The 13,141-nt window shown below is 45.3% G+C and overlaps 1 protein-coding gene across 5 annotated transcripts in view; it reads left to right on the top strand.

The window, feature by feature from the left end:
- The window catches only part of BRD4 (bromodomain containing 4), a 71,574-nt gene that overhangs the window by 45,127 nt on the left and 13,306 nt on the right, over window positions 1-13,141 (top strand). For 3 of the 5 annotated variants that reach the window (XM_069766832.1, XM_069766831.1, XM_069766836.1), the window contains 4 exons: window positions 7,056-7,193; window positions 11,907-12,042; window positions 12,199-12,279; window positions 12,753-12,985. In XM_069766832.1, the coding sequence (XP_069622933.1) occupies window positions 7,056-7,193; window positions 11,907-12,042; window positions 12,199-12,279; window positions 12,753-12,985 (588 nt within the window). The remainder of the gene's footprint in view (window positions 1-7,055; window positions 7,194-11,906; window positions 12,043-12,198; window positions 12,280-12,752; window positions 12,986-13,141) is intronic. The other 2 variants (XM_069766834.1, XM_069766835.1) reach the window with 1 other exon arrangement.

Below are 13,141 nucleotides of genomic sequence, written 5' to 3'. Positions count from 1 at the left end.
TCGGAGCTGAGATGAATATGTGCTGCACTTTATGCACATGCTTAGTAGTGACTGGTGCTGTGAGATCGGAGCTGAGATGAATCTGTGCTGCACTTTATGTACATGCTCAGTAGTGACTGGTGCTGTGAGGTCGGAGCTGAGATGAATCTGTGCTGCACTTTATGTACATGCTCAGTAGTGACTGGTGCTGTGAGGTCGGAGCTGAGATGAATCTGTGCTGCACTTTATGTACATGCTCAGTAGTGACTGGTGCTGTGAGGTCGGAGCTGAGATGAATCTGTGCTGCACTTTATGTACATGCTCAGTAGTGACTGGTGCTGTGAGGTCGGAGCTGAGATGAATCTGTGCTGCACTTAATGTACATGCTCAGTAGTGACTGGTGCTGTGGGGTCGGAGCTGAGATGAATCTGTGCTGCACTTTATGTACATGCTCAGTAGTGACCGGTGCTGTGGGGTCGGAGCTGAGATGAATATGTGCTGCACTTTATGCACATGCTTAGTAGTGACCAGTGCTGTGGGGTCGGAGCTGAGATGAATATGTGCTGCACTTTATGTACATGCTCAGTAGTGACCGGTGCTGTGGGGTCGGAGCTGAGATGAATCTGTGCTGCACTTTATGTAAGAAGGAACATTATTATTATTATTATTATTATTATTTATTATTATAGCGCCATTTATTCCATGGCGCTTTACATGTGAGGAGGGGTATACATAATAAAACAAGTACAATAATCTTGAAAAATACAAGTCACAACTGGTACAGGAGGAGAGAGGACCCTGCCCGCGAGGGCTCACAATCTACAAGGAATGGGTGAGGATACAGTAGGTGAGGGTAGAGCTGGCCGTGCAGCGGTTTGGTCAATCGGTGGTTACTGCAGGTTGTAGGCTTGTCGGAAGAGGTGGGTCTTCAGGTTCTTTTTGAAGGTTTCGGTGGTAGGCGAGAGTCTGATATGTTGTGGTAGAGCATTCCAGAGTAGGGGGGATGCGGAACATAAACCTGGAAACCTAAACCTAAACTATACCTAAACTAAACCTAAACCTAAACCATAAACCTAAAAGCTGGAACATAAACCAGCTCACCCATGATTCAGCAACCAAACCTCGGGAGCACGGACCCGCTGTGTCCAGGCGTGCAAGATCCAAAAAAAGAGAAAGAAATGTCCAGCTTCACCGAGTCCGTAAAAAGGCGATTTCTTTATTAAACTTCAAACATGGAGGATACAGACCCCAGCACAACCATATGGGTAAGAATCCCAACGCGTTTCTGGAGACTAGGCTCCCTTAATCATGCACCATGGTCATGATTAAGGGAGCCTAGTCTCCAGAAACGCGTTGAGATTCTTACCCATATGGTTGTGCTGGGGTCTGTATCCTCCATGTTTGAAGTTTAATAAAGAAATCGCCTTTTTACGGACTCGGTGAAGCTGGACATTTCTTTCTCTTTTTTTGCTGCACTTTATGTACATGCTCAGTAGTCAGGCAGGGCTGTGGGATCAGATTTGAGAGTCAGGGAAATTGAGGAGTCGGGAGTTTTGTCTTACAAACTCCACAGTCCTGCATAAAATGTACTTTTCTGCCAGCGAGGGGTGAATGCAAGTTTATCACATATTGGGGTGATCATAAATAGAGGTACAGGATAGAGAGTATTATACACGTAGCTTTCTGTATGTGAGCTGATAATTAGGATTTGGGAAGTTGGCTTTTGGGACCATGAGTAGAGCAGACCTGTCCTGTGTATGTGTTCACGTAGCTCCAGGTGGCGAAGGCCTGGTTCACTTCTGTGTTGGATGGAGACTGTCACAGACCTCGTCATGTTTTTCAGATGAAATTGATAGATTTCACTCTGAAAAGTGACAGAGACAACCCCCCCCCCCAACAGGTCAAGTGAGGATCAGTCTATAATGACAACTAATCCAACGCAAAGTTGGAATGTATGTGTGATCATTGTCTATATATCTTGGTCAGTGCCCAAATTCTTTGTTTACTATAATTTCTTTACACTTTTTCTCTTTCTCCATTTCCTTTTGCTCCATTCTTTTCTCTTAGGCTACGTAGCGTTCACATTAACGTTTTGCGGGGCTGCGTCGGGCACAGCCGTGGCGACGCATGCGTCATGCGCCCCTATATTTAACATGGGGGCGCATGGACATGTGTTGTCTTGCGTTTTGTGACGCATGCGTCTTTTTTGGCGCAAGCGTCAGGGCGCAGAGGATGCAGCAAGTTGCTTTTTTTTTTGCGTCCAAAATCATGCCAAAAATGGACGCATGCGTCACAAAATGATGCGTTTTGCATGCGTTCTTGTTTGCGTTGTGCGTTGCGTCGCCGACGCAGCACCGCACAACGCAAATGTGAACGTAGCCTTATCTATGTGTTTTCTTTTTCTCTTGTTTTCTTTTTTTTCCCCTCTCGGTTTCCATTTTTTCCTGCCAGAAATGGCAAATCTAGAGTAGAAGTCGTGCAAATAGGGCTGGAAGTCCATTGGGGTTGTGTCCATACAATAGATGTGTTTCTATTATTATTATTATTAATTTATATAGCACCATTGATTCCATGGTGCTGTACATGAGAAGGGGTTACATACAAGTTACAGATATCGCTTACAGTAAGCAAACTTAAGGTACCTTCACACTGAAAGATACCGCTAGCGATCCGTGACGTTGCAGCGTCCTGGATAGCGATATCGTTCAGTTTGACACACAGCAGCGATCAGGATCCTGCTGTGATGTCGTTGGTCGGAGCTAGAAGGCCAGAACTTTCTTTCGTCGCTGGACCTCCTGCAGACATTGCTGAATCGGCGTGTGTGACACCGATTCAGCGATGTCTTCACTGGTAACCAGGGTAAACATTGGGTTACTAAGCGCAGGGCCTCGCTTAGTAACCCAATGTTTACCCTGGTTACCAGCGTAAAAGTAAAAAAAAAAAAAAAAAAAACACCACTTCATACTTACCTTCCGCTGTCTATCCCTCGGCGCTCTGCTTCTCTGCCCTGTGTAAGCACAGCGGCCGGAAAGCAGAGCGGTGACGTCACCGCTCTGCTTTCCGTCCTCTGCGCTTACACAGGGCAGAGAAGCAGAGCGCCGAGGGACAGACAGCGGAAGGTAAGTATGAAGTGTTTTTTTTTTTTTTTTTTTACTTTTACGCTGGTAACCAGGGTAAACATCGGGTTACTAAGCGCGGCCCTGCGCTTAGTAACCCAATGTTTACCCTGGTTACCGGCATCGTTGGTCGCTGGAGAGCTGTCTTGTGTGACAGCTCTCCAGCGACCAAACAGCGACGCTGCAGCGATCGGGATCGTTGTCTGGATCGCTGCAGCGTCGCTCAGTGTGAAGGTACCTTAACAATGACGGACTGATACAGCGGGGCGAGGACCCTGCCCTTGCGGGCTTACATTCTACATCTACAGGATGCTGGGGATGGAGACAGTAGGTCAAAGGTTGCAGGAGCTCTGGTGTTGGTGAGGCGGTAGCTCTGGTGTTGGTGAGGCGGTAGCTCTGGTGTTGGTGAGGCGGTAGCTTCGGTAGTGATGAGGAGGCAGCGGTGTCAGTGCAGGCTGTAGGCTTTCCTGAAGAGATGGGTGTTCAGGTTCCGTCTGAAGGATCCGAATGTGGTTGATAGTCGGACGTGTTGGGGCAAAGAATTCCAGAGGATGGGGGATATTCGGGAGACGTCTTGGAGGCGGTTGGATGAGGAGCGAATAAGTGTGGAGGAGAGAAGGAGGTCTTGGGAGGACCGGAGATTGCGTGAGGGAAGATATCAGGAGATTAGTTCAGAGATATATGGAGGAGACAGGTTATGGATGGCGTTATAGGTTAGTGTTAGTTTCTCTCATGTACATTGACACACCCAGCGTGCGTACTTCCAGCCTTACTAACTATGACATCTAATCTAAATCTCCCTCAATTGTCATAGTGGATCTCTTTATATAAAAAATTAATAAATATCCATGCCGGTGCAAAAAAGCTGTAACTTTTTTTGTTGGGATAATTATATATATATATATATATATATATATATATTACACTTTTTTTTTCAAGTTACATGGGGCTTAATTTTTTTTATTTTCATGATTTTCTTTTTTTAGTTGTTATGTTGGCGATTTCAGTGGGAAAATTCAAGCGTTTGTCTGAGACTTTAGCATTAGGATGGGTCATCAATGTCTAATCGGTGGGAGTGTGGCACCAATCGGCTATGTCCGGTATCTGCAGCTGCTGTAGCTACTCGGCTACAGAGCTGCACATTTGTCCCACCGATCAGACATTGATGACCTATCCTAAGGAATGATGACTGGCCATTGTCTCTCCCGTCCCAAGCGTGACATCGAGTTATTTGTATGCAGCTGTGACACTCTGGTGGAGAGAGCAGACAGCCAGTCCGAGCATTGCGTTGCAATCCTCATCTTGGTCCAATGGCTGTGTGACTCTTCCCTAAGTTTGATGCTCATTATCCCTGACCGCTGGTAGTACAGCTTTGAAGAATGGAGCAGTGGTTGATCATATGCACTTAAGTGGTGAGGGAAAAAAAATAAGAGGTTCATAACACAAGCACATGTTATTGAAACCATTTTTAGGCTACACACAATATTTTAATATGTTCTTATTGCACTTTTTGCATGATTACATCAGTCCAAAAATTTAAATACTGACTTTTTATTTATTTAATAGAGTTGATTAATTTTATAGTTTGATAGAGCAGACATTTACGGATGTTGATTTGACACATGTATTTTTATTTAAAAAAAAAAAATTTTGGGTGGGAAGGGAAAGACTGGGGTCATTTGATTTTTTTTTTTTTTTATACTTTTTTTGTACATTTTTGCTGTGTTTTGTAGTCCTTTTAGCAGACTTGTACAATACACTGCAATAGCACAGGGTATAGCAGGGGTGTCAAACTGCATTCCTCGAGGGCCGCAAACCATGCGTGTTTTCAAGATTTCCTTAGCTTTGCACAAGGTGCTGTAATCATTATGTGTGTAGGTGATTAAATTATCACCTGTGCAGTTCAAGGAAATCCTGAAAACATGACCTGTCTGCAGCCCTTGAGGAATGCAGTTTGATACCTCTAGGGTATAGCAAGAATCATGGTCTCTTATAAATGCCAACCATGGGCTGTCTGTCTTGGGGTATGTGTCCACGGGCCGGATTACATCTGGATTAGCTGCGGATTGAACGCTGCGTACAACCGCAGCGTTCAGCCCAGAGCGTCCAGATGTTACAGCATAGTGGAGGGGATTTTATGAAATCCAATCTCCACTATGCGCGTGAACACGCATCCGGCGGCCCTGCGTTTATGGACATGCAGCGTGTCTTTTTAGAACGCAGCATGTCTGTTTACCTTAAATAACAGGGTCCTATGTATAAGGTGCGGTGATTCCGGACATGTGCAGTGAACACATCCGGAATCACAGCGCGCACAGAAGGGGGTGGCGCTTTGGGCGAATCCAGACTGTGGACACGCACCCTTAGAAGTTCTGTCGTGACAGTCACAGGGGTCTTCAGCAGACCGCCGGCTGACATGGCAACCTGTCGGCTCCCCGCAATTGTGACTCAGTGGCTGATGGGCGATCAGGACAGTGCGTTTCCCCTCCCAGCTCTCCGGCATTTAATAGGTTAAGAGTGCGGCAGACCTCCGCTCCACAAACAGCTATTAGGGGCAGATGATGGCTGAAGAACACAGCCATTACCTGCTGAGGGAGATGCGGGTAAACAAGGGCACTCAACACACAAAGTACCAGTACATCAGATGCCAGGAAGGAGTTAAAGGACCACTCCACTGTGGTGTTTTTGTTTTTTTTTAGTTTTGGTTTCAATGTCCCCTATGTTATCAGTCATTGTTTTCCAAACTTAAGAATAAGGGTACCGTCACACAGTGGCATTTTGATCGCTACGACGGCACGATCCGTGACGCTCCAGCATCGTAACAATATCGCTCCAGCGTCGCAGACTGCTGTCACTTTGCAATGTACGACGCTGGAGCGATAATTTCATGACGTATGTGCGATGTAGCAGCCGTTGGTGTCTGTGCGCACATCGTATACAATATCGTGCACACCTTTGTTGCACCATGCGATCATGCCGCCACAGCAGGACACTAGACGACGAAAGAAAGTTTCAAACGATCTGCTACGACGTACGATTCTCAGCAGGGTCCCTGATCGCAGGAGCGTGTCAGACACAGCGAGATCGCTGGAACGTCACAGATATATCGCTGGAACGTCACAAATCGTGCCGTCGTAGCGATCAAAATGCCACTGTGTGACGGTACCCTAACCCTTTAAATAAACAAAAAAAACTACAAGTTTTGCTTTGGTTTTGTGGAATGACAATGACATGGAGATACATCTAACCAGGTAATTTTCACTGCACAATGAACGCCGTAAAAACTATTGCAGAATTGCATTTTTTGCGCAGTTTCACTGCATTTTTCCCTCCGTTTTCCAGTACATTGAATGGTGTCACTCAAAGGTACAACTTGTCCATGGACAAAATAAGTCCTCATACATTTGTCAATGGAAAAATACATTTTGACTCTTGGAAGAAAAAAAAGGGTGGGGGGGACCCCGAAAAATTTGTTGATCGGGAAAGGGTTTATCAAAATTAGGATTTTTAACTTCCAGTCTATAACCCCTGCGGTCCACAGCCTATTTTGTCATATATGTGAATGAGGGGTACAATATCTCATTCATGTGCTTGACCCCAGAATGGTTGTGGGTTATGTCAGGATCTGAGCATGAAACCGATGCCTGACCGAATCTTCAGCATGTGAACATGGTCTTACCGGAGCTGCCAGTCACAAGATGAAGCTGGTGAATGTGGAGGCCAGAGAAGCCCTTGGCATTCATTATTTTATGTCTGGATAATGAATGAATCCTGGCACCAAATGATGTAGTGGTCAATCTGCGTCCCCCACCCAAGACATGTTCACATCCTACAATCCTTCTGCCTGAATCTGCTTTCATACATCAAAGAAGATCTGAAAATTCACTCCATAAAGATATGTTGTTATTTTTTCTACGAGCCTTCATTTTTATTTATCTTGTGTATTTATGTTGTCCATAGGATTATTATAAAATTATCAAGATACCAATGGACATGGGCACCATTAAGAAACGTCTGGAGAACTATTATTACGTCAATGCCCAGGAATGTATCCAGGATTTTAATGCAATGTTTACAAACTGCTACATCTATAACAAGGTAGGTCTACGGGACGCCCGTGGTGTTGTCAGTTATTGGGGAGATGTAATCTTGTCGTTTTGTGGGCCTCAAACTTGCCCTTTGGTGACCGGTTAAAGGTTTATTGTTTGGGATTCCTCCTTTGGTGGACGGTCTGATGAAATGAGAAGCAACTAACTAACCTGATCTCCGAGATGTCATGGTTAAGGATGATGCAGTATGTGCAGCCATCACTACCAGGCACTTGTGGTTTATTGGTAGTTGGCCGTTTCCCGTGTTACACCTTATCTACGCAAGACATGAGAACTTCGTAGACAAGCATGGAGCTAGGATCTGTGTACTGAGCACAGAGAAAACCACAGCGGTATCTAGAGGAAAAATAGTCCAAGAAAAGGAGCATCTAGGGGAATAAACATTAGTGACTGACCACTGGGACCTTCAGCGATCGCGTGCATCAGGCTCTGCAGCTCGTCCTTAATAGCACAGAGGTGCACGTGCTCCACCATTGCTCTGTTTGTCTATAGGACAGTGGAAGACAACTCTCTTGTATATGTCACCATCCATTTTTTTCTCATGTCAAAATGTTTTGTATTAAATTTTTTAATTAACGTGAACTTGACAGCTGATGAACGATGCCAAATCCACAGGCAGCGCATATCGGACACTGGCTGCATGATTCTAGCCATATATGTTTATCTTTGAAACACTGTGGAAAACTGTTCCTTCGACAGGTCTCTTCGGTTTCTTTGACAGATCTCTGCCTAGAGACGTAAGCAGGGAGAGACCTGTCAGTGTAGGGCAGCGGACGAAGAGAAACGAGTTTTAAACTGTGTTTTTCTCAGCATTTCTGAGTTGAACATGTATGGAATTGTGCAGCCACTGTCTGATACATGTTGCCTGATCCATGGTCAGCAAGTATTAGCTGTTGTTTGCCTTCAAACCCCTTCACGACCTTTGACTTTTTACGTCATGGCTAGATCACGACCTATGATGTAAACTTAGTTCATGACAATCGTGCCTTGACAGGGGCTGTGCACACGCTGTCGCCGCTGGGAACTCTGTGTAGGTAATAGTCTTGACCTAGTTCTCACAGTCAGGAGCGTTGGTGGCACTGCCCCCAGGCCATTTAACACCCTAAATGCCGTGATCAATATCGATTGCAACATTTAGGAGCCAGGGAGGAGGAGGGGGCTCCCTCTCACTTTACGATTGGCCCCCACTAGATAATTTCTCGAGAGGTGTAGTTTCCAAAACTGGGTCACTTCCTTGGGTTTCTGCTGTTTTGGCACGTCAGGGGCTCTCCAAATGTGACATTTGTCCGCAATCTATTCCAGCAAAATTGTGCTCCGGAATTCAATTGGCGTTCCTTTGCTTCCGAGCCCTGCCGTGCGCCCAAACAGTTTTCCACCACTTATGGGGTATTGGTGTACTCATGAGAAATTGCACAACAAAATTCAGTCCATTTTTTCCTGTTGCTCTTGTGAAAAAGAAAAATTTGGGGCTAAAACAACCTTTTATTCTGGAAAAAATGTGTATTTTTTTCATTTTCATTGCTCAGCGTTATAAAATTCCATGAATCACCTGGGTTCAAGATGCTCACCACACCTCTAGATAAGATCCTTGAGGGGGGGGGGGGGAGCTAGTTTCCAAAATGGGAACAACTTGTGGGGGTTTCCACTGTTTAGGCACATCAGGGGCTCTACAAATGCGACATGGCGTCTATCTCAGCTAATTTTGTGCTCCAAAACTAAAACTGTGCTCCTTCCCTTCTGAGCTGTGCCATGCACCCAAACAGTAGTTTTCCTCCACATATGGGGTATCTGCATACTCAGGAGAAATTGCACAACAAGTTGTATTGTCTGTTTTGACCTGTTACCCTTGTGAAAATGCAAGATTTGGGGCTAAAGCAACATTTTTGTGGGGAAAAAGTAAAAGTTACCGTAACTTTTTCATTCTACATTGCTTTAATTTTTGTGAAGCTTCTAAGTGGTTAATAAACCCATTGAATGTGGTTTTGAACACTTTGAATGTTGCAGTTTTTAGAATGATCTCACTTTTGGGTAGTTTGTCACATGGGCCCCTCAAAGTCACATCAAACTTTTGTGGGAACAAATTACAAATTGCTTACAAACTTTTAAACCTTCTAGCTTTCCAACAACAACAAAAAGTTTTAAAAATGATGCAGATGTAGACCTATGGGAAATGATAGTTATTCACTGTATTGTGCGGTATAACTCTGGCTTAAGGGCATAAACATTCAAAGTTTGAAAATAAAGTTTAAAAAAATAAAAAAAGTTCAATATTTTCATAAATAAATGCAAATTATATGTACTCATAATCTACCACTAACATATAGTACAGCATATCTTGAAAAATTTAGATATGTTGGTGTTCCAGAGTTATTACTACATAAAGTGACACTGTTCAAAATTGTAAAATTGGCCTGGTCAGGGAGGTGAAAACTGGCTTGGGGCACGAAGGGGTTAAACAATAATGGTCATTTTAGTTTTTATTCAATCAATTCAATAGTACATGTGAAAATAAGAAACTTTGTAATAGATCTCATCGGAGAAATCTGCTTCTTTCTCCTCTTGGACTGATCTTTCATTCTCTGTAGTCTCAAGGTACCTTCACACTCAGCGACGCTGCAGCGATACCGACAACGATGTCGATCGCTGCAGCGTCGCTGTTTGGTCGCTGAAGAGCTGTCACACAGACAGCTCTCCAGCGACCAACGATGCCGGTAACCAGGGTAAACATCGGTTTACTAAGCGCAGGGCCGCGCTTAGTAACCCGATGTTTACCCTGTTTACCAGCGTAAAAGTAAAAAAAAAAACACTACATACTTACCTTCCGCTGTCTGTCCCCGGCGCTGTGCTTTCCTGCACTGACTGTGAGCACAGCGGCCGGAAAGCGCAGCGGTGACGTCACCGCTGTGCTTTCCGGCTGGCCGGCGCTCACAGCCAGTGCAGAGAAGCACAGCGCCGGGGACAGACAGCGGAAGGTAAGTATGTAGTGTTTGTTTTTTTTAACTTTTACGCTGGTAACCAGGGTAAATATCGGGTTACTAAGCGCGGCCCTGCGCTTAGTAATCCGATGTTTACCCTGGTTACCAGTGAAGACATCGCTGAATCGGCGATGTCTGCAGGGAGTCCAGCGACGAAATAAAGTTCTGGACTTTCTGCAGCGACCAACGACATCACAGCAGGGGCCTGATCGCTGCTGCGTGTCAAACTGAACGATATCGCTAGCCAGGACGCTGCAACGTCACGGATCGCTAGCGATATCGTTCAGTGTGACTGTACCTTCAGTTCACAGATAAAATCCGTATTCTGTGAAGACAGATACATTACTGAGATAGGAGATGAGAGCTGCAACTGATGAGTCTATGGAGGCAGCGCTCCTCCTTCATCCTCCCCTGCCCATCTACATAGACGCTTATCTGTCTTCACTGAATACACATTGTACCTGTAAACTGATTTTGAGAATGAATGATCAGTCCAGGAGGCGAAAGGAGCAGATTTCTTTGATAACCTCTATTACAAAGCTTCTTATTTTCGCGTGTGCTGTTAATTAGTGGAATGAAAATTACAGGCAACCTGTCCCCAGTGGGGCCAGCAATTTTCAACCCTCCGTTACAGTACTCTGTCCCAAATTCGCTAGGCAAAAAAAGACCTTTTATTTTACCCACATACCCTCCTCTCTTCCTGCGACCGCCATCCTCTCTCACTTCTTTATATGGATGATGCGTCCTACGTCCCACCTTGTCCTCCATTGCACTCCTGTACTGGCGCCCTTCTCTCTGCCCTGCCAAGGACAGAGTAAAGTAATGTACAGGGAAAGGAAAAAGAGCGCCAATGACCTGAAGGTAAAGCCATCGCATGCGCACCACAGTATGGCAGAGAGAAGTTGCACCTGCGCAGGAACGCGATTGGGGGGGGGGGGGGGGCGGTCACTGAAACCTCAAGTCAGTTTCGCTCAGAGGAGACTGACTTCAGCCCATTATCCGCTAAGGACAGGGGAGGAGGGTAGGGAACAGAATGACAATGACGGTGCAGAGCTCCTTTATCAAGTGTTTAACATCAAATTAAGATCAAGACAGCTCAGCTCTGCTATTTAATGCCCTGCTTGTTGCTGCAGCTCTCCATCCCCATGTTGTCATGCACCAACTGCGTCAAGGTCTGCATCTTGTCACAGAAGCGCATGACATACTCCACGATGGACACTCCTGGAGGGCTCGGCTCCTCTTCACACCTCCCCCCCGTTTAGACTGCACTACAGAGGCAGAACCTCTCGGTACTCCTCCGCGCGCATCTGTCTGTGAGCTATAAAGTGAATGAAGAGCAGCTGTGCTCTATGGGAGACATCACTGCAGCTCATCTCCTCCCCCGTCAGCTCTCAGTGGATTGCAAACTACAGATACAGCATGCAGAGGGGAAAACTGGTGAGAATGCAGGATATGTCACATAATGGCAGAAATGGTGTTATTCCTCATGTACACACAGCACGGCTTATTCTGAATAGTTACTTGAAAGCACAGTTGTCCTTTAACTTATAAGTGCAGCCAGACATTGGTGATGGGTCTTCTTTGAGGATTTATGACCAGATTAAAGATTTTAATGTCGTGAACCCATTTATAGAAGATTATTTGTTGTTTTTGGATTATGCCGAAGTCTCGGTTTTCTGATTATTCAAAGCTCACGTCTTAATAAATTTTTATTTTTTTCCCTTTAGCCTGGGGACGATATAGTTTTGATGGCTGAAGCCTTGGAAAAACTCTTCTTACAGAAGATTTCTGAGATGCCGCAAGAAGAGACCGAATTGCCAATTGTTCAGAGCAAAGCACGTGGTCGTGGCAAGAGGGAACCAGGTGACTGGGAAACCAGGGGGTCTTCTTGTGGATGTGGGGGGATGTAGCGTTGGGTTATTAATTTGAAGACTTTGCTCTGTAAGAATAGACCTGGTCACTTGTGAGTGTTAGTACAATACATGACACTTGGGGTTAAGTGTTTTCTGTGTATTCTAGATGTATCGATCACCCCAATGAGAACCCGGCTCCCTTCAATAAGCCAAGGAGACAAGCCCATCACTAAAGCCCCCGTCACACGTAAGTTAACCCGAATTGTAGTATTTATCTGCCTGATATTGACACGTTAGGATAAATGCAAAAATACTGGGATATAAAGACCTCCACCTTCGGTTACCAGCAAAATCTGCACAATGTTTTGCCTCCCGTTTTAGTTTCTTTGGTCCCCCTATGGGGACTAAACCTGCCCTCACTTGATTGCTTGAACTATATAGCTCAATACGTTGGTATCGTAGTGCATAGTGGAAACATTGATTTGTGATGACGATCAGCGTGACACGTGCTCCCGAGCATTCTCCACACACCCGCTCGCTCTCCAGGATGTACGGTGACATCCGAGGGTGGGAAGGAGTCACACATTCTAGGTTTCTGTCACGCTGACTTGTACAGAATAGGCTTTTCTCCACTGTATCTGATTAAGTAGCAGAAGTCAGAAAACAAAGTTTCTGTTTCAATCATGTTTTCACCTCCTTAACCACTTGTTCTTTCCTCAGCTGTGTCTAAGCCTGCAACCCCTACTACTCCTGTGACCCAGGCACCTACCCCTCCGCAGACCCGTACCCCACCTGCCCACACCCCTACCATCACGCAAGCGCCCCTCACGTTTTCACCTACCGTCACTCAGGACATGGTGGTGCCCACGACAATACCCGCTGCTCCACCGCCTGTACAGACTCAAACACCCATCATCCCAACTGCAACCCAGCCCGTAAAGGTGAGAAGAACGGTGAGTTCAAAGAGGCTAATTATGAAGATGTGTTACTATAGTCTGCCATTGATACAACGCAGGACCAAAATAAAATTGTAAATCCTGCTAGAGCTTCTTTACGTAATAGATTAGTTACGTGATTCATTCCGCTACTGACTTGTGTATTTTCCACTA

This window comes from Ranitomeya imitator, chromosome 4 (genome assembly GCF_032444005.1).
Source record: "Ranitomeya imitator isolate aRanImi1 chromosome 4, aRanImi1.pri, whole genome shotgun sequence".
NCBI lineage: Eukaryota > Metazoa > Chordata > Amphibia > Anura > Dendrobatidae > Ranitomeya > Ranitomeya imitator.
Note: the sequence above shows the minus strand (reverse complement) of the source record. Positions and strands in the feature narration are given on the sequence as shown.